At 39.2% G+C, this 18,649-nt stretch overlaps 1 protein-coding gene across 2 annotated transcripts in view; it reads left to right on the top strand.

The window, feature by feature from the left end:
- The window catches only part of AP1G1 (adaptor related protein complex 1 subunit gamma 1), a gene marked incomplete at its 5' end in the record, with an annotated part of 80,566 nt that overhangs the window by 12,345 nt on the left and 49,572 nt on the right, over window positions 1-18,649 (top strand). The window contains one exon of one of the 2 annotated variants that reach the window (XM_081216146.1): window positions 16,939-17,142. In XM_081216146.1, coding sequence (XP_081072272.1) covers window positions 16,942-17,142 — 201 coding nt within the window. Of the gene's footprint in view, window positions 1-16,920; window positions 17,143-18,649 lie in introns of those variants that run through there. The other variant, XM_081216145.1, reaches the window with a different exon arrangement.

Raw genomic sequence — 18,649 nt, 5'->3', positions numbered from 1 at the left:
TATGGCTGCGTTGGGTCTTCGTTGCTGCACGCAGGCTTTCTCTAGTTGCGGCGAGTGGGGGCTACTCTTCATTTCAGTGCGTGGGGTTCTCATTGCTGGGGCTCTCTTATTGTGGAGCACAGGCTCTAGGTGCCCAGGCTTGAGTAGTTGTGGCATGTGGGCTTAGTAGTTGTGGTACACGGGCTTAGTTGCTCTGCTGCATGTGGGATCTTCCCGGACCAGGGATCGAACCCATGTCCCCTGCATTGGCAGGCGGATTCTTAACCACTGTGCCACCAGGGAAATCCTGGTTATATGTTTTTGACTGTTGGCTGTCAGCTCAGAGCTCACAGCCCGGGAGTGAGGTCAGAAGTAGGAAGAAAGTTAACTGAGCAGGGTAGAATAGAGGACTGGGTTGAGTCCTTTCCCATAGCTGTTAGCAGCCAGTGCACTTTATGTTGTATGCTTTAGAAAGGACAAGTATATTTTCTTTTTTTTTTTTTTTTTTTGCGGTACGCGGGCCTCTCACTGTTGTGGCCTCTCCCGTTGCGGAGCACAGGCTCCAGACGCGCAGGCTCAGCGGCCATGGCTCACGGGCCCAGCCACTCCGTGGCATTTGGGATCTTCCCGGACCAGGGCACGAACCCATGTCCCCTGCATTGGCAGGTGGACTCTCAACCACTGCACCACCAGGGAAGCCCAAGTATATTTTCTTTAGATAAGACTTCTAGCCTTTAGAATTCAATAAATACAGTATTTAGTGAGTTCCTTACTCTTTTAGGCAAGAGGAATACAAGGCTGAATAAAACAAATAAGGATCAGGCTTCAGGGAACTTATTTTTGAGTGGGAAAAATAGGTATTTCAAAGGAAAAAAAAGAGGAGAAAAAAAAGAGGAGATTATGGCTCCAATGGCTTGGAGGTGGTATTGATGTATGAGGAAAATCTTTATCCCACAAGGGATTTGCGGAGATTTTGTAAAGTAAACATTTTCTCCATTTGGGGGATAAAATTTAAGAGAATTGGAACATATGCAGTCTTTTTTTTTTTCTGTTCTCTTATACTGTTTAAAATTTTTCTTTCCTATATGAAACATTTATAATTTTAATTACTTTGGGTATGTAAAGTAATCTAATTTAGTTTAAGCTCCAAAACCTAATTTTGTTTAACCATTTTGGGTAGAAAATTTTCCAAAATGAATTTCACACTTCCTTTTTTCTCTATATTTTTCATCATTATTTATCAAATAGACATTAATTAAATAGAATATATTTAACCACAGTCCTTGTACTTTAACAAGTCAGACTTAATTTTTCTGTTTCCTTTCTATCCTTGTCCTAGTGTTTTACTTTTTATTATTAGTTTTATAAAAGATGACAAAGAGGGACATTTTATTTTGAAAAAGTGTACAAGCATGTACATATAAAATACATAGACATTTAATCATTGGCTGAAACCATTGAAATACTAAATGTAGGTGGTTAGATGTAAAAGGAGAAGTTGACAGGCACACAGTCATGGTAATAGACTTAAATGTATCTTTCTCAGCCTTTGATGGGTCAGGTAGTTAAATTAATAAGAGCAGACAGTATCTGAACTATATAATTTTTAGAAATTGGTTATTCAGTGGATACTCTTTGTTTTCATGTAATTGTTACCTTTATTTTTTAAACAGCTTTATTGAGGTATAATAGACAAAATTGCACATATTTAATGTATAATTTGATGAGTTAGGATATAGTTTTATATTCAGTTTTTTCTACCTTCTGCTTTAAATGTTAAATGTTGATCTTTTTGAACCATTCCTTGATGAACCAGGGTCTTATTATAAAAATGAATTATGGTACTGTTTGTAATTTGTTAATACCCTTAGGACTGTAGGGAGACTTGAAGACTTTTTGCTAGCATACTTAAGTATCATCAGACTGCTATGCTCTGTGTGTGTGTGTGTGTGTGTGTGTAAGATAAATACTTTAATTGTGGATATTTTTTAAAAAGCTGTAAATTGGGGCTTCCCTGGTGGCGCAGTGGTTGAGAGTCCGCCTGCCGATGCAGGGGACACGGGTTCGTGCCCCGGTCTGGGAAGATCCCACATGCCGCAGAGCGGCTAGGCCCGTGAGCCATGGCTGCTGAGCCTGTGCATCCGGAGCCTGTGCTCTGCAAGGGGAGAGGCCACAACAGTGAGAGGCCCGCCTACCGCAAAAAAAAAAAAAAAAAGCTGTAAATTAAGGTAATTATTGTGGAAGTCAAGGCAGAGATTTTCCAGTGATTTGATCTTTTCCTTTTTGATTAATCATTTAACTTTTTTTAATAGTATAGAAGTCAATCAAGTAAGGGCACAAACTTTATTTTTTAAATTGTGGTAAGAATACAATAAGAGCTATCCTCTTGACAAATTTTCAGTTGCACAATATAATATTGTATAGGCACAGTGTTGTTATAGCAGATCTCTAGAATTTATTAGTCTTGCTACTATGCTTTTGAATGCTTTTTTCTGTTATATGTAAATTTTATTTGTTTGTTTTGCTACCGTTTTTGTTTTTTCCCTTGCTGTTAGGTGACACTTTAACTACCATGAGTGTCCTTTCCCAAAACAGCTTCTTTCTCCTGGCCCCCACACTCTTCAGTTTCTCTAGTTTTCTAATTTGTTCTATTCTGGAAAAGGATAAATAAGAACCTGCAAATAGAGTAAAGTTGATATTCTGTGTAGATGTGTGTTGATGTGATGCTCTTTATTGGCTGCACGAGATTATGAAAATGTGTTTTGGATTCTCAGCTATGTTCCATATAGCTGAGTCATTACTATATACATTATATTCTTACCAAATTTTTTTAAAAAGCATAGAGTTTATTGTTTTTTATGATAGGTGTTTAAGCTGTTGTATTTTAAGGAATCTCGTGGTTTTTGAGTATTTTGAAAAGCAAGTAAAAACTTTAAAAAAATAAGGAAATCCTCAACATTGTAATAAAAGTATGTTAGTCTACAACATTGATTACATAGATTAGCTGTATTTGAATCTAACTTTTAGAAATGTTTCAGATATAAAGCATATGGAAAATAATAATAAACCTTCACTTACCTACTACCTAGTCTAAGAAATAAAACATCACTAGTATAGCTGAAGTTTCCTGTGTATCACTGCCCCTGATCATATTCCCCTCCCTCCCAGATGTGCCACTGTGTTGGATTTGACCATTATCTTTTATTTTTATTATTATTATTTTTTAATTGATTTATTTATTTTTGGCTGCATTGGGTCTTCGTTGCTGGGTTCGGGCTTTCTCTAGTTGCGGTGAGCGGGGGCTACTCTTCGTTGAGGTGTGCGGGCGTCTCATTGCAGTGGCCTTCAGTAGTTGTGGCTCGTGGGCTCTAGAGTGCAGTCTCAGTAGTTGTGGTGTGTGGGCTTAGTTGCTCCGCGGCATGTGGGATCTTCCCAGACCAGGGCTCGAACCCGTGTTCCCTGCATTGGCAGGCGGATTCTTAACCACTGCGCCACCAGGGAAGCCCCGACCATTATCTTTTACATTCATGTTCTTTCTTATTCTCTTACTGCATTTTTAAAATTGAAGTATAGTTGATTTACAGTGTTTCAGGCATACAGCAAAGTGATTGAGTTATACATATACTCTTACTGCATTTTTGTAGTATCTCTAAAGTATAGGTGCTTTCATGTGTTTTAAACCTTTACAAGTATTGATACTGTGTATCTTTCTTCAGCTTGTTTTTGCTCAAAATTATTTTATGCAAGAATAATTTGTTCATATAGCCAACATTATGGCCAACATTTGTTTAGTGATTACTGGGTGCCAGGCACTTTGCTAAGAATTTTACATGTATTCTAATTTAATTCTTGTAACAATCCATTGAGGTAGGTACTTCACACACACACACACACACACACACACATTTTGCAGATGAGGACACAACTCTGAGAGGTTAAGCCATTTACACAAGGACACACAGCTAATAAGTGGTGGAGCTGGGATTCAAACCTAGGTAATTTTTCTCCAGGGTCATCATTTTAAACAATGATAGGGTCATTGGATAAGGATAAGGGTGTACAATCTCTTAACAGTTCTGAAATCCCCAAAATACCGAAAACCATATGTTCTTCATAATTCTTTTGGTGTTAAAGTCTGATCTGACCAGATATGAGGCTGTTTGTAATATTTATTTCTCTCATTTGGTGTGAATATTCTTATGTGTTACTGCAGAAATATTGTTTGATAATGGAACTGCTGCTCCAGACATAGTGGGCAAATTATGACATACAGTGTAGGTACTGTATTACCTTTATAAAATTCAGGAAATTCTCAGTTCTCCCATAAAGGTTTTGGATGAGTAATTGTGTACTGGTACTGTGCTACAAATATCTTTCTGTATGGGATTTTAGATTTGTTTGGCTGATCCAGAAATCACTAAATTTCACAAAAGAAAAAATTTCTAATTATATTGAGTTAGTTTGGCCATGACAAAATTTGGCTTATCATAAATACAATTTTCTGTTCTGTCATTGATTAGCAATTTCTGCTTTTTATTTTATTTTATTTATTTATATATTTTTGCGGTACACGGGCCTCCCACTGTTGTGGCCCCTCCCACTGTTGTGGCCCCTCCCACTGTTGTGGCCCCTCCCGCTGCGGAGCACAGGCTCCGGATGCGCAGGCTCAGCAGCCATGGCTCACAGACCCAGCCGCTCCGCGGCATGCGGGATCCTCCCAGACCAGGGCACGAACCCGCGTCCCCTGCATCGGCAGGCGGACTCTCAACCACTGCGCCACGAGGGAAGCCCTGATTAGCAATTTCTGCTTTTTGTTGTGTGGCTGGAATGTAAAAATCTGTTTTCCTCAGTAGACTGAGATCTTAAGGACAGAGACTGTGTCCTTGCCAGTCCCCAGCACCTACTGCAATGCCTGGCATAGAGAATGCTTAGCAAATATTTGTTGAATGAGTGATTGGCACTTACTGGTATAACGTGTTTCCCTTACGTGTTACTTAGGTCTTCTCTGGGGTAGTGTGACTAATTGAATTGAACAAAGAAGGAAAAAGAAGAGGTGCATGTAGCAAACTTCTGATTCCAAAGTTTTTACATTCTCCCTTTCCATTTTGAAATGGATTTAAATGATGCTAATGTTGATGTCATTTATGATGTTGTATTCTCTGTTTTATAACTGTAGTCCTGGGCTGAATGGGCCCTGAACTGTTAAACTTTTTGTTTCTTTTTCATTTTCATTTTCATTTTCTGATTAAAGACCTTGATCCTGCTGCTTTCTGAATTTAAGATTCTCAAACTTAATGGCTGTATTTCAGTTAAGTGTAGTATATGATATTTTGTTCCTTATTAAAGTTTGGTTTAGTTTATTTTTTCCTTGTACAGAGATGCTTGTACAGATGCTTTGACTGTACAAGCAGTCAAATGAAGGGAGTACCTTTGATTTCTAAATAATGATACTTTTAAAATTGACAAACTGAGAATAGGATGATATGTAATGTGATCATCAAATATTTGTTCTCATAGATATTTTTTTGAAAGAGTTGTGAATTTTCTCCAACAGCTCTTTTTTTTTAAAATTTATTTTTGGCTGCATTGGGTCTTCATTGCTGCATGCGTGCTTTCTCTAGTTGTGGCGAATGGGGCTACTGTTCTTTGCCCCATTGTGTGTGACAAAGTGTGCCACACACAATGAGGAGCTAAGTGTGCAGGCTTCTCATTGTGGTGGCTTCTCTTGTTGCGGAGCACGGGCTTTAGGCAGCTTTAGTAGTTGCAGCATGTGTGCTCAATAGTTGTGGCTCATGGGCTCTAGAGCACAGGCTCAGTAGTTGTGGCACATGGGCTTAGTTGCTCTGCAGCATGTGGGATCTTCCCGGACCAGGGCTCTGACCCATGTCCCCTGCGTTAGCAGGCAGATTCTTAACCACTGCACCACCAGGGAAGTCCCCCACAGATTTTTAAAGTTGATTCGATACCCTTATTTTTTAGTTGATGGAACAGAGGCTTGCAGAAGTCAAGCGGCTTTGCCCTAGGTAGCTTGGCCAACAATGGTGGTTGATTATTAGGATCTTTCTTTTATTGTTTTGGTGCTAACATTTCTTTTAAATATGTTCTTTGTAGAAACTGTGTCTGAGGGATATTCAACATGTTAAGAGTATGTATTTGAAAGATTTAAGAACTTTGTCATTCAAAATCTTCATTCAGAATATAAAACCATAATCTCTAAGGTTTATTAATGTAAGAAGACTTGGGGAGGAGGCCAGAGGAGAGGCTAGCTTACTAGGCCCAATTCTGTAGCACAGTGATTTTTCCTTCCATTTGTTAGTTCTTTGACTTTAATTGCTACTACTTCCAATGCATAGTTCCTGTGGTGTGCCTCCCTCCTTTCAGTGCTTTGGCCAAAACATAGACGCAAGATTTTTTTTTTTTTTTTTTTTTTGGCTGTGTTGGGTCTTCGTTTCTGTGCATGGGCTTTCTCTAGTTGCGGCGAGCGGGGGCCACTCTTCATCGCGGTGCACGGGCCTCTCACTGTCACGGCCTCTCTTGTTGTGGAGCACAAGCTCCAGACGCGCAGGCTCAGTAGTTGTGGCTCACGGGCCTAGTTGCTCCGCGGCATGTAGGATCCTCCTAGACTAGGGCTCGAACCCGTGTCCCCTGCATTGGCAGGCAGACTCTCAACCACTGCACCACCAGGGAAGACCAAACGCAAGCTTTTTGATTTTCTCTTTTGCAGGATTTGAGATGGCTGGAATTTTAGCATAGACTTTCTTACATATCTAAGGTAGAAATATAGTTTTGTTTATTTATGTTTGGCTGTGTTGTGTCTTTGTTGCTGCACGCGGGTTTTCTCTAGTTGCGGGGAGCGGGGGCTACTCTTTGTTGTGGTGGGCAAACTTCTCATTATGATGGCTTCTCTTGTTGCGGAGCACAGGCTTTAGGCGTGCAGGCTTCAGTAGTTGTGGCATGCGGGCTCAGTAGTTGTGGCTCGTGAGCTCTAGAGCGCAGGCTCAGTAGTTGCGGCGCACGGGCTTAGTTGCTTCGCGGCATGTGGGATCTTCCCGGACCAGGGCTTGAACCCGTGTCCCCTGCATTGGCAGGCGGATTCTTAACCACTGAGCCACCAGAGAAGCCCTAAGATAGAAATAAATAGAAATACAAGTTCTCAAAGGTTTGTCATTGTCCCTCTCCACGTAATTAAAGCGTTATCCTCTCTTTTAGTCTCAGTTCACCTGTTTAGAAGTCCAAAAGGGATATAGCTTAACAGGCTTAACAGGCACCTTTTCTGACCTGCCTGTGTTTGGAAAGCACTACGTTTCAACATGCCACTCCAGAACTCCTTTCTAGACAGCTTGACACCTTCATGGGGGTTAGCTCAGTAGAGCCCCTTTTAGTTCCCTGTCACCCACCCCTACTTTGCTGGCAAAGAACATGACTTCATCTTTCAGGTGAGACCTGCCTTCAGCCACCCCTTAAATAAGGGTTTGCTATTATCTTTTATAGGCTGAACAGTTTTGTTTTATTAGTGGTTAAATGTGTCTTAAAGCAGGTTGGAACAATTAGTAACTTTCTCACTAGCCTACTTAATATCCCAAGTCTATATTACTATACCTGGTCAAATAGGTCTAAATTGTTCAATTGAAGGCTTTTTTGTTTACTTTTTAAAAACTCTAATTTTTTAGCTAACATACAGTAAAGTCGACCTTTTTTGGAGTGTACAGTCCTGTGAACTTTAATACATGTATAGATTTATGTAATAACCACCACAATTAGCATACAGTTCTATCATCTCAGAAAAACTTCCACAGGCTATCCCTTTTTAGTCTCCCCAACCGTAACCTCTGGCAACCATTGATCTGTTCTCCATCATTATAGTTTTGTCTTCTTGAGAATTTCATATAAATGGAATCATTCAATATGTAACCTTTTCTGAGACAGTTTTCTTTCATTAGGCATAATACCTTAGAGCTGTGTAATGCCATGTAGCAATAGTTTGTTCCCTTTTAAATTGCTACACAGTGTTCCATTTTTATGGATTAACCGCATTTTATTTCCAGTTTTTGGCAATTATGAACAGAGCTGCTATAAAAATTCATGTATAGGTTTTTGTGTGAACAAAAGTTTTCATTTTTCTGTGATAAATTCCAAGTTGTGGGATTGCTGGGTCGTATGGTAAGCATATGTTTTAAGTTCATAAGAAACTGTCAAACTGTTTTCCGGAATGGCAGTACCATTTTGCAACCCCTCCAGCGGTGTATGAGAGTTCTATTTGCTCTGCATCCTCCCCAGCACTTGGTGGTTTAGCCATTCTAATAGGTGTGTAGAAGTATCTTACTGTGGTTTTAATTTGTATTTCTCTAATGCCTAATGTAGTTGGGCATCTTTTAAATATGCTTATTTATTATCCTTATACCTTTTTGGTAAAGTATCCATTTTAATCTTTTGCCTGTTTTAAAAAATTGGGTTGGTTTGTTTTAACTGTTGTGTTTTTAAGAGTTCTTTAGGGCTTCCCTGGTGGCGCAGTGGTTGAGAGTCCGCCTGCCGATGCAGGGGATGCGGATTCGTGCCCTGGTCCTGGAGGATCCCACATGCCGCAGAGTGGCTGGGCCTGTGAGCTGTGGCCGCTGGGCCTGCGCGTCCGGAGTCTGTGCTCCGCAACGGGAGAGGCCGCGACAGTGAGAGGCCCACGTACCGCAAAGAGTTCTTTATATGTTCTGAATACATACATGTCCTTTATTGATATGTGATTTGCAAATATCCCAGTCTCTGTAACTTGTCTTTTCATTTTCTTAGTAGTGTCTTCATAGCACAAAAGTTTGTACTTTTTATGAAAAAAAAAGTACAGTTTTATCATTTTTTTCTTTTATGGGTTATGCCTTTGGTATAATGTCTAAGAATTCTGCCTAACCCCAGGTCATGAAGGTTTTCTCCTATATTTGCTTCTAAAAGTTGGGTTGTGCCTTTGGTATAATGTCTAAGAATTCTGCCTAACCCCAGGTCATGAAGGTTTTCTCCTATATTTTCTTCTAAAAGTTTTATAGTTGTATGTTTTACATTTAGATCTATGATCCATTTTGAGTTAATAGGTGTGAAATTTAGGTCAAGGTTCATTTTTTTGGCATATGGATGTCCAGGTGTGATGTGCATTGAGTTGTTCATACTATTACCTAATTATCCTTTTAATGTTTGTGGTGATATCCCCTCTTTCATTCCTAATAATTGGTAATTTGTATTGTTTCTCTTTTATCGTCTGGTCAGAGGTTCATCAATTTTATTGGCCTTTTCAAAGAACCAGGTTTTGGTTTCATTGACTTGATATATTTTTTTGTTTTTAATTTAATTGATTTCTGGGTTTTTAAAAATTATTATTATTCGCTTTTTTCTAGTTCTTTTGGGTTTGCTATTTTTCTAGTCTTGTTTTTTTTTTTGCTGCGCCACACAGCTCAGGGGATCTTAGTTCCCCGACCAGGGTTGACCACGGATGACCTGGATTGAACCCGTACCCTCAGCAGTGAAAGCTTGGAGTCCTAACCACTGGACTGCCAGGGAATTCCCTCTCGTTTCTTAAAGTAGAACCTTATATTGTCAGATTGTTGACATGTTTCTTCTGTTCTTATACAAGCATGTAATGCTGTGTGTTTCCCACTAAGCACTGCTTTAGTGTATAACTCAGATTTTGATGTGTGTTTATGTTTTTGTTCACTGTATTTACAAATTTCCCTTGATATTTTCTCTTTTACCCATGGATTATTTCGGAATGTATTGTTTAATTTCCAAGTACACAGAGTTTTACAGTTAGCTTTCTGTTACTGATTTCTAGTTTAATTCCCTTATAGTCAGAGACCGTATTTTGTATAATTTCCATTCGTTTAATTTATTAACTTTTTTTTTTTTTTGGCTGCGTGGCTTGCGGAATCTCAGTTCCCCAACCAGGGATTGAACCCCGGCCACGGCAGTGAAAGCACCAACTCTTAACCACTGGACCGCCCGGGAATTCCCTTTTTTTTTTTTTTTAATGGCCCAAGACATGGTCTATTTTGGTGAATGTTCTGTAATTGAGAAGAATGTATATTCTGTTGTTGTTGGTTGGGGTGTTCTATAGATATTGGTTAGATCTCGTTAGTTGACAGTGGCACTCAAGTCTTTTACACCTTTGCTGATACTCTGTCTATAGTTCTGTTCTTAGAAAGCACGTTGAAGTCTCTAACTATAATTGAGTGGTGGTTTATTTTTCGTTTCATACCCGTCAATTTTTGCCTCATATATGTTTTAGCACTATTGTCGAATACATTTGCAATTAGGATTGTTGTATTTTCTTGGCGAATTCACCCTTTATCGAGCAGTGGGAGGATAGGGAGTGAGTGATTTACGCCATGCTCTTAGAATCACAGCTCCTCTGGTCGAAGAGAAGAGTCTCCCTTTCCCCGTTTCTAGGTGCCTGTCTGGCTGTTACTGCCATTGCTTTTCTGCCACAGCCTGCACCGTTGCAGTATTGCCTAGGGGCATGGGGGGAGCGAAGGACAAAACTAAACAAAAGAGAGCCTTTTCCTCCATTGTCCTTTGTATTTCTTTCCCTGCTCCTTGGACTAGAAAGAAAGGGTTTTTCTTAGAGTTCCTTATCTGTACCCAGTGAGCACTTCTGGGTTTTGGGCTGCCCTTGGGTACAGGCTGGGCAATACTGGAGGAAAATGATAGCTTCTTGCCAGCTTGAGGGAACTTCAAATTCTGCTCTTTCTCCAGTCTGCTCGCTGTCATTTATTTTTCAGAGTCCTCAGGTAGCTGTGGCAAGCATTTTGTTGGGGATTTTAGTTGCATTCAGAGGAGAGAGAGGCTAGGAGTCCCCATGGAGTGTTGTTTATACCCATCTTCACCGGAACCAGAACTTTTTGTTTAGTTTTGCTCTTAGAATATATTCTGAAATATACTAAATTCTGTACTATGTAAGTAAACTTTTGCTTTTCATTCATGCCTATGTGGACAAAAAAAAAAAAATGTTGCCTGCCATTTCAGTAAACAAAGAGTGTTGCCCGTCATCAAGCCATCGGCCGCTGCTGCCCCTGCAGCCCCCCAGTGGTGCACCCTGAAGGGAATTCAGGATGGAGAAAAACAGGATACCAGCCCTCAGTAGTTAAGATGCATATCAAAGGAATGATTTCAGTAAACCTAGACTCTTGCATTTTCCCATACATAGAAAAGCACTAAAATCATTAACTTAAGATGTCTGTTTTTTGTGATTAACATCTTTTTTTTTTTTTTTTTATGGCACTCGGGCCTCACTGTTGTGGCCTCTCCCGTTGCGGAGCACAGGCTCTGGAGGCGCAGGCTCAGCGGCCATGGCTCACGGGCCCAGCCGCTCCACGGCATGTGGGATCTTCCCGGACCGGGGCACGAACCTGTGTCCCCTGCATCGGCAGGCAGACTCTCAACCGCTGCATCACCAGGGAAGCCCTGTGATTAATATCTTTTGATGTTTGACTACATGTTTCTTTTTGTTTTGTTTTGTTTCCCACAAAAACTCATATGTGTCCTGGCTTCTCCGTTACCTCTTTGGAGCAGTCCCTCAGAGCTGTCTGAGAGGCTCTATTCCTGGCTATAGTCTCCAGTAATGCCCCGAATAAAACATAATTCTCAACTTCTGTGTGCATTTTTTTTAGTTGACACCTATTAAGATATTTTCCGCCGGGCGCGGTGGCGCGCGCCTGTAGTCCCAGCTACTCGGGAGGCTGAGGCAGGAGGATCGCTTGAGCCCAGGAGTTCTGGGCTGTAGTGCGCTATGCCGATCGGGTGTCCGCACTAAGTTCGGCATCAATAAGGTGACCTCCCGGGAGCGGGGGACCACCAGGTTGCCTAAGGAGGGGTGAACCGGCCCAGGTCGGAAACGGAGCAGGTCAAAACTCCCGTGCTGATCAGTAGTGGGACCGCGCCTGTGAATAGCCACTGCACTCCAGCCTGGGCAACATAGCGAGACCCCGTCTCTAAAAAAAAAAAAAAAAAAAAAAAAAAAAAGATATTTTCCTGTGATATATAAAGAAGTCAAGTAGTAGTAAGTTGTCATAGCCCAAGGGAACAAAATTACTGCTTTTCTCTAAGCTAGAGGCAGCCTGGTATTAGAGGAAGAGTGCCGAATGGGGGAATCATGAGACATGAGTCGGGCTAGCAACTAATTCTGTGACCTTGTGTGAGGTAGTTAACATCCTGCATCCTCAGTTTCTTCCATAAAAAAAAAACAGAGAGACTTCCCTGGTGGTCCAGTGGTTAAGACTGTGCTTCCAGTGCAAGGCCCGCAGGTTTGATACCTGGTCGGGTAACTAAGATCCCACATGCCGCATGGTGCGGCCAAAAAAAAAAAAAAAGCTAGTGGAATAAACTATATTTCTGTGATTCTGAGGCTGATAGCTGAGAAATTGCTCCAGGTAACTTGTTTTTCTCTCAGCTGGCTTAAACTTTTGTGATTTTTCACATTGGACTGTACGTTTTGGGACTAGATTTAGGCTTTTTCTAAGTCTTTGTTTGCTCTGTAGAATCATTGAGGTCTTCCTAGAGAGAAGTTATTTCTTAGCAGAGTATTACCACTGATCTCGATTGATTTTTAGATTTCTCTTGTTCCCCACACACCAAGTTAGGGTTGATAATAAATAATATTCTCTTTGAAAGTACAGGGACTTCCCTGGCAGTCCAGTGGTTAAGACTCCGTGCTTCCAGTGCAGGGGGCATGGGTTCGATCCCTGGTCAGGGAATAAGCTCCCACATCTGCACAGAATGGCCAAAAGATAAAAAAAAATAAAAAAAATAAAAAAAAGAAGGAAAGAAAGTACAGTGACTGGACTTTAGACAGTCGAAAACTGATTTTATATTTAGTTCTTGATCTCTGAGAGCTGTAGTAGCTTTATGCTTTTCTTATATTTCACTATGTTGAAAGAATATAGAGTATGTTGGTTTTGCTTACCCTTAAATTTTGTTTTATCCTGAAGTCCGTGGTATTTATGGTTATTGTGAAAAGTAGTTCTTTATTTAGATCTCTATTATTTTTTATTATTTATGAAAAATTTTAAGGATTGAAATGCCTTGTTTGTCGAGGCTTTTTGACTTTTAAAAAGCTTTTGGTTATGAACAATTTCTAATACACATGAAAATAGAGAATAATATAATGTACCATCATGTATTTATCATATACCTTCATCAGTGATCAATATTTTGCCCATTTTGTTGCATATTTTTCTCTCCTATTTTCCTTCCTCAATATTTTTTCCCCCGGGAGTTTTTTTTTTTTAATATTTATTTATTAATTTATTGCTGCGTTGGGTCTTGGTTGCGGCACTTGGGATCTTCATTGTGGCATGCGGGATCCTTCTTTGCGTGTGGGCTCTTTGTTGTGGCGCTTGGGCTTCTCTCTAGTTGTGGCACATGGGCTTAGTTCCTGGACTAGGGATCGAACGCACGTCCCCTGCATTGGAAGGTGGATTCTTAACCACTGGACTACCAGGGAAGTTCCTCCCCCGGGAGTATTTTAAAACAAATCCTAGCAATCATATAATTTCATGTTTATATAATGTTTATTTATTTATTAAAAAAATTTTTTTTTGGCCGCACCGCATGGCATGTGGGATCTTATGTCCCCCTGCATTGGAAGTGCTGAGTCTTAACCACTGGACTACTGGGGAAGTCCAATATAATGTTTATTTTTGAAGTATTGGGAAGAACTCTTGGAGTTTTAATACCAGGTTCAGGTGCTAGCTCTGTCAGCTACCGCCTTTGTGACGTTAAGCAAGTTGAATAGTTGCTTTAAGACCAAGTTTCCTCAAAGGCAAAGTGGGGATAATGATTTTCTGCCCTTACTTCAAAATGATCTAAGGGACAAATGAGATGATGAAGATAATAAATGTAAAAGTGCTTTGTAAACTACAAACGCTAGACCCTTGAATAGTTCTGTTAAAAAATAACAAAACAGGGCTTCCTTGGTGGCACAGTGGTTAAGAATCTGCCTGCCAGTGTAAGGGACACGGGTTTGAGCCCTGGTCCAGGAAGATCCCACATGCCGCGGAGCAACTAGGCCCGTGCGCCACAACTACTGAGCTCTGCACGCTAGAGCCCACGAGCCACAACTACTGTAGCCCACGTGTCTAGAGCCCGTGCTCTGCAACAAGAGAAGCCACTGCAATGAGAAGACCACGCACCGCAACGAAGAGTGGACCCTGCTCAACCCAACTAGAGAAAGCCTGCACGCAGCAACGAAGACCCAACACAGCCAAAAATAAATAAATAAAATAAATTAATCTTTTTAAAAAAGTAACAAAACAGCCTTATATAGGTAGTTTTGCATAGTTTAGGACACACAATCTTAAGAGGTCCAATATACCAGAGCATATCAATACCTAGGGAACTTTTCTAAATTCCTAATGTACTATCCCTACCTTGAGGATTGATACCATAGTGAACTGATTGGAGTGAGACATCCTCCTGGTATATTAGATTAGAACAACATTGAAAATCATTGGTTTAGGATTCCACAGCTAATATGTACTGAAGGTGATTGTAATGATTATCTAATTCTATCATTTTTCTTAACTTTGAGGTATAATATGTATAAAATAAAATGCAACTATTTTAAGTATACAGTTTGGTGAATTTCAAGAAGTGCATATATCCATTTCTATCACTCCAGAAGGTTTCCTTGCATCCCAGTCCAGTCCCTATCTTTATCCTCTCAGGTAATCATTGATCTCTTTGCCATCACTGTAGGTGAGACTTGTCTTTCTTAGAGTTTCATGTAAGTGAAATCATACAACATGTACTCTCTTGTTCTTGTTTCTTTTGCTCAGCAGAATGTTTCTGAAACTCTTGTATGTTGTGTATTGGTTCTGTTTTATTCTGAGAAGTATTCTTTTATAGGGGTATACTGATTATGATTCACCTATTTATGGACATTTGGGTTGTTTCCAGTTTTTGGCAATTATAAATGAAGCTTCTTTGAACATTTGTGTACATGTCTTGGTGAGAATATATATTTTCATTTCTCTTGGGTAAATATGGAGTGGATTTGCTGAATCATATGCCAAGTGTATATTTAACTTTATATGAAGTTGCCAAACTGTTTTCCAAAGTATTTGAACCATTTTACATTCCCATGAGCAGTCTGTGCAAGTTCATTTGTTCTATATTTTTGCCTACAATTTTAGCCATTCTAATGGTGTGGAATGATATCTCTTTATAGTTTTAATTTGCATTTCCCTGCTGGCTGATGACGTTAGCATCTTTTCATAGCTTATAGCCATTCATATACCTTCTTTTGAGAAGTGTCTATTCAAATCTTCCCCATTTTTAAGTAAGATTGTTTTATTTTTGCGTTGTAGAACTATATATTCTAAATACAAGTCCTTTGTAGGATAGGAATTGTAGTATTTCTCTTTCTGTGGCCTGCCTTGTTTTTATAATGACATCTTTTGAAGGGTAAAAGTTTAAAAATTTTATAAAATGCGATTTATTAATTTTTCCTTTTGTATTTTTTGCTTGTGTATGAAATGATTGCTTAACTCACATTTCCAAAGATTTCCTTCTGTGTCCCATTTTGAGTTAATTTTTGTGTATTGTGTGAGGTTAGGGTCCAGGGTTAATATTTTTCTTCTCATGTAGATATCCAGTTGTGCCAGCACCATTTGTTGAAAGACTATCCTTCCTCCTATTGAATAACCTTGACCCCTTTCTTGACCCCTTTGTTGAAAATCAGTTGAACATATTTGTGTAGGTCTATTCCTAAACTTTCTGTTTTGCTCCATTATTCTGTGTCTGTCCTTAAATTAAGTTCCACAGTGTCTGGATTACTGTAGCTTTGTAGTATTTCTTGAAATTAGGTAGTGCAAATTCTCCACCTGTGGGTTTTTTTTTAAATTTTCATAATTGTTTTGTCTATTATAGGTCCTCTGTTGTTATTATTATTATATTTATTTTTTAAAATATTCATGAGAATATGACACCAGTAGTCTTCTGGACAAAAATTTGTCACCTGCCATTTCAGTAAACAAAGGATGTTGTAGCTGTGAAGCCATCAGCCACTGCAGCTGTCCCCCATGGTGCACCTTTAGGGGAATTCTGGATGGAGAAAAACAGGATACGGGCCCTAGATAGTTAAGATGCATATCAAAGGAATGATTTCAGTCAGCCCAGACTCTTGCATCTTCCCATACGTAGAAAAGCACTAAAATCATTACCTTGAGACGTCTGTTTTTGTGATTAGCAGTCATCTTTTGATGTTCAACTACATGTTTTTTTTCCACAGCAAAACCTGTATATCCTGGCTCCTCCCTTACTTCTTTGGAAGAGCTATCTGAGATGCTGTATCCTGGGCGTCAGTAATGCCCTGAATAAAACATAGTTCTCAGCTCTTAGGTTGTGCGTTTTCTTCAGTTGACACTTTTGTATGCTGGGATCAGTTTATTATTTTTTTCCTCATCACATTGTCAAAGAGTAAGATGATTATGCTTCTTGGAAAGGTGTTTAAATCTGATATTTGGTCTTTTCTCCTAATCTTTCATTTTGTTGAATTGAGCTTTGATTATGATCATATTCAGTATTTATCTGATACTTTGTTGAGCTTTGTTGAGTTTAACAACAGTTGAGCAGAAAATATCTATCTTCTTAAAGGTTAGGCATAGGCCTTTCCTTAATTTAAGGATTGCCTAAAGATTTGGGTTGAGTTAGTTCCTAAGATAGTTTGATATTAGTGATAGGCTTTACATCATTGGTGTATTTTATGTCTTATTTTGCTTTAGTTAATACTTAACATTTTTATTTGTGTTCTTTCCAGAGGTTTAATGAATTGAGGGGTTTGTATGTAATAGCTTTGCAGGAACTTTGTATTACTGGACTCAGCAAGTCTTAAATTCTTAAAAATCAGAAATGTGTGTGGGAAGTTGTGTGAATGGTTTTGGTAGTAAAAAATGTGAACGTCTTTATTTAATGTCTTTCTATATCCAGAGGATGCCAGCCCCCATCAGATTGCGGGAGCTGATCCGGACCATCCGGACAGCCCGAACCCAAGCCGAAGAACGAGAAATGATCCAGAAAGAATGTGCTGCAATTCGGTCATCTTTTAGAGAAGAAGACAATACGTACCGGTGTCGGAATGTGGCAAAATTACTATATATGCACATGCTGGGCTACCCTGCTCACTTTGGACAGGTAGGCTGGGCTGAGACCACATCTAGCAAGGGTACTCTTATTTTAATGTCAATAGGTCAGGGATTGTCAGTCTTTCCTGTTGGGGAGGACAGGCTATTTTTGATGTCCTTGTAGTCTGATTATTATGGACTGAGGGTAGAATTGAGAGAGAAAGCTGCAGACCTGGGAAGGCATGATATTGCCATCAATTCCTTTCAATTGGGAATCTCTCATTTTGTGGATTAGGGTATGTTTTGATGGTGGCGGTGAGTTTAAAGATTGACCGGGATTAACCAGTAGAATGTGATTGTTCTGTCAGAGGGCCTGGACTATAATGAGTATACATTTAAGAAAAGTTTGCTAAATGTTTTCTTAATTATTTCCTCAGTGCAGTGATATTATGAGGAACACTCCCAACAGATGTTTTTAAGTAAAAGAAATTAGATGGTTGCCAAGTAATAGCATTTAAGGATTTTGTCCTAATTACCTCATTCCTTGATAGCTATAACCACTGTGCAGGTCTGCCTCTTGATTTGCTCCCACATACAAACACATACAGCCAGTCTGGGCATGATATTCTTGGTGATAAGTGCTTTCTTCTTTCCACGTTTGTATGTGGTAAGGGAGAAGGGTATAGTGGGTTGTTTTTTAATTCTTATGAGTGCTATTAAATTTTATTTCACTTAAGAATTTAATTATATGCTAAGTAGTCTTTTTATGGAAAAGACTGCAAAATTAAAAGAAACAATGTGCAATATTAGGTACAAGTAGAAAAAAATACTACCCATATTTGCATTATTCAAAGATAATATTGTTAATGTTTTGATATATTTATCAGGAAAGATGGTCATCAGTTTATCTTCTGTTCAGCTCATTAACTTCAGTGGAAGGAGATTCCCTCACCCTTAGGTTAAAATTAAAAAGTAATGGGATTGAATCTTACCAGGCTGACTTGGGTTACTTTTATGCTCATTTTGGGGCAGGAAATGAGATCAGCCTCTCTAGACATACATGTTTGAGAGTGGGAGAACATTAATTCCCCAAAGGAAAATTAAGGTGTTACTATCAGAGGAAAGGACCAGATACTAGGCAGTCAAAAACAACAGCTGTCTTCTATAAATAAATGTCACATGCTTTTACTATATCAGAAATGGATCTAGGTGTGGTTATCCATGCAGTACGTGACATAATTAGTATAAAGCAAATAGATGTTCATATATTCTTTTTGGTTGATTTTAAGTAGACTCATTAAGTTAGATAGTCAAGTGAAGGGAAGACTCCTAATCCTTCCACTCAGAGAGTACTACTGTTAATATCATGGAAACAGTAGATTTATGTACTCCAAAGGGTGTACTTTAAAGACAAACTCTTGAATTTAAAATCATAGGATAGACTTTGGTGATATTTCATTTTGTAAAGGAGCTTTCTCTATATATATCTCTAAGATTTATTTTTATAACATGTTTAAATAAAACTGCTTTTCAGGTCTGTCTAGGTGTTTTGGAACTTAATTAGATAAAACATTTAA

Source organism: Mesoplodon bidens, assembly GCF_964165515.1.
Source record: "Mesoplodon bidens genome assembly, chromosome: 18".
Classification (NCBI taxonomy): domain Eukaryota; kingdom Metazoa; phylum Chordata; class Mammalia; order Artiodactyla; family Ziphiidae; genus Mesoplodon; species Mesoplodon bidens.
This window is presented reverse-complemented; position numbering and strand designations above follow the sequence as displayed.